We start from the raw sequence: 2,457 nt of genomic DNA, 5'->3' as shown, positions 1-2,457 counted from the left end.
TAGTGAACATAAGTATAAAATAAACAAAAAATATCTAAAATACATTTTCAAAAGTATCAAAAATCACAAAATTGAGAAAAATTCTCGAAAATGACTTAAACAGTCAATATAGTCGCGTTTGTATAAAATTTAATCAACATGAGGTTTTATGGTCATCCATTGAGTTTCAAGTCGTGCCACTGTCAAGGAAGCAAGATTAAATTCATTGTTTGGAATTTGAATTTTTTATCATTTTCAAACATAAACAAAGGTCAAAATTGATTTGATATTATCATTTTCATATAAATGTTATTGTATATGGTAATCAAATGCTTATTTTGCATTCACTGTTTATGCATTTTTAAATTATGCATTTTTGGGCAACAAACAAATAATATAAATTAAAATTGAAGGAATAATAGAAATTATGAACAAAAAACAAATAGCAAAAATTTTAACAAATAATAAAAAAAATATTTTGAACTATATTATATAATAAAAAATATTATTTATAAAAATGGAAATTTAATAAATTATAGTTTTGTAATAATAAATTTACAATTTGATAGAATTATCAACAAACACCATTATAACACCATTATCACCATAATACTCATGCATATACTTTACCAACGGTTGTTTATGATGTTGAGTAACGACGTCACGATGTTGTTATAACACAAATTTTTAAAAACTTATCTATAAGTAAAAAATGGTATAATGACCCCTATTTTTATATTATTTCACGATTATTTTTTTTCGAGGTTCAATAAAAAAGCACGTATTGAATGAAAGAAACAGTTCCTACTTTATAAAATAACCAAACAAAATAGAAAAATCATTTCATTTTCATTAAAGCACCAGAAAGATTGTTCAAAAAATCCACTCGTTTGCAGGGGTGGTAATTTGAGTACGTTTTATCCGCGTTTAAGGCAGCTATATCAATCATATCATATAAAGCCCTGATGTTCCACCTGTTTGTTCGACGTCTACACGTATAATACCTGGTCATCTGATCCACAGTGTCAACCCCACCCATTTTGTGGTTGTAATCAAGGATGGGCTGGGGTTTATGTATTGTCGTTTTTTCTTTGCCAATGAACACATCCTGCTCGACGACTTCAATTTCATTCTTTTCGTGGCAGGTTGACAAGACCAATACCAGCTTCTTTTTCTCGTTGAAGTAAGAGATGAGCTTACACTTTCCTTTCGAGAAAAAGATGGTGGTATCGGGAGTTCTCCCTTTGATGGTCTTTGCTTCGTCAGGAAGTTCTTTCCTATTGATCCTCATGGTTCCCAAAAGTTGGCACCCACATGAAGCAAGGTAGTGTGACAACCTTAACGTACAGAAGAAGTTGTCACACACAACTGTAAACTTGTTACCACGGCATAACATGGGTAGCACCATGTCCCTGACCACTCTAAAGCCCTGATTGTCCTCCTTACCACCACACTTACCACAGTACATTTGGAGGTTTAGAGTCATTCCTGTCTCACAGTCAGCACACATCTACGAGTTAGAAAACTATAAATAACTCAAATAAACAAATAATTAAATTATTAAATTTGATCATTCATGTCAAACCAATAATAACTATCCGTCATTTTTGACTTCATAAATAAAACTCATTTGGTAAAAATAGAACAAACCCAAAACTTTATACCATAACGTCAGGCTTAGACTTAATAAACACCTTAGCCCACATATGCCCTTTATAAGAACAAATGTTCGTCAACCGAAACACTATTACTAGGTTTGTAATAGGTTTGGTTGACAAGATTAGAAATAAACTTATCTAAAATCACTCTAATTTTAGAAAAGCTGTCGTGTGCATTTGGAGTTATTGCAGGGACGACTTTAACAACTCCACTACCAACGATGCCCCTTTTGATTCTGACATCTTTCCTGAGTTGCTCTTCAGAGAGATCTCTGAAATCTCGATCTGAATATTCCGCACAGTTGAAATACTCTCCTTCTGGCCCGTTTTCAGATTCCTCTTTCTCTTCGACATCCCCATCATCTGAAGTGTCTGATGCATCATCACAAACATCATCTGGCTGGCCCACATCGTAAGTTTCGATGTGTGAAGAAATGAATTTAAACATGTCACGTGGCATGCTATTTCTATAAATAGATTTTCCGTGGTCGATTGACCAAAGCTCTTCCACGGGATTAATGACATCATGGTGAGCTCCCATGTAGAGAAGAATTCCTAGGTACCTCAGGATGCTCGTTTTAGAAAGTTTGTTATCATCAGTCTTATGTTCTTTGGCTATTTTTTTATTTGAAAACAATAAAAGGTTATTTGCTATCTCTTCACAAAAAAACAACCTAAAACACTCAATTTCAGTTAAATTACTTCCTTTGGGATCAAACGAGTAAGTCGGATCAGGCGAAGCTTTAACGTGTCGTGAGCTTTTTGGTGCTTCTTTTTCTTTCTTCCATTTAAATGTGCCAACAATCTCGTCTTCTTGCAT

At 33.3% G+C, this 2,457-nt stretch overlaps 2 protein-coding genes across 2 annotated transcripts; both read right to left on the bottom strand.

The window, feature by feature from the left end:
- Nucleotides 1–817: 817 nt before the first annotated feature.
- On the bottom strand, nt 818–1,489 carry EIN_255610 (hypothetical protein; the record flags this gene model as incomplete). The annotated part of the gene is made up of 1 exon (XM_004261840.1): nt 818–1,489. The coding sequence occupies one exon, from the start codon at nt 1,487–1,489 to the stop codon at nt 818–820; it is 672 nt and encodes a 223-aa protein (XP_004261888.1).
- Nucleotides 1,490–1,692: 203 nt separating this feature from the next.
- On the bottom strand, nt 1,693–2,457 carry EIN_255600 (hypothetical protein; the record flags this gene model as incomplete). Its single annotated transcript, XM_004261839.1, has 1 exon — nt 1,693–2,457. One exon carries the CDS (start codon nt 2,455–2,457, stop codon nt 1,693–1,695), a length of 765 nt encoding a protein of 254 aa, XP_004261887.1.

The sequence above is a fragment of the Entamoeba invadens genome (genome assembly GCF_000330505.1).
Source record: "Entamoeba invadens IP1 unplaced genomic scaffold scaff_1105074726103, whole genome shotgun sequence".
In the NCBI taxonomy this organism is placed as follows: domain Eukaryota; phylum Evosea; order Mastigamoebida; family Endamoebidae; genus Entamoeba; species Entamoeba invadens.
This window is presented reverse-complemented; position numbering and strand designations above follow the sequence as displayed.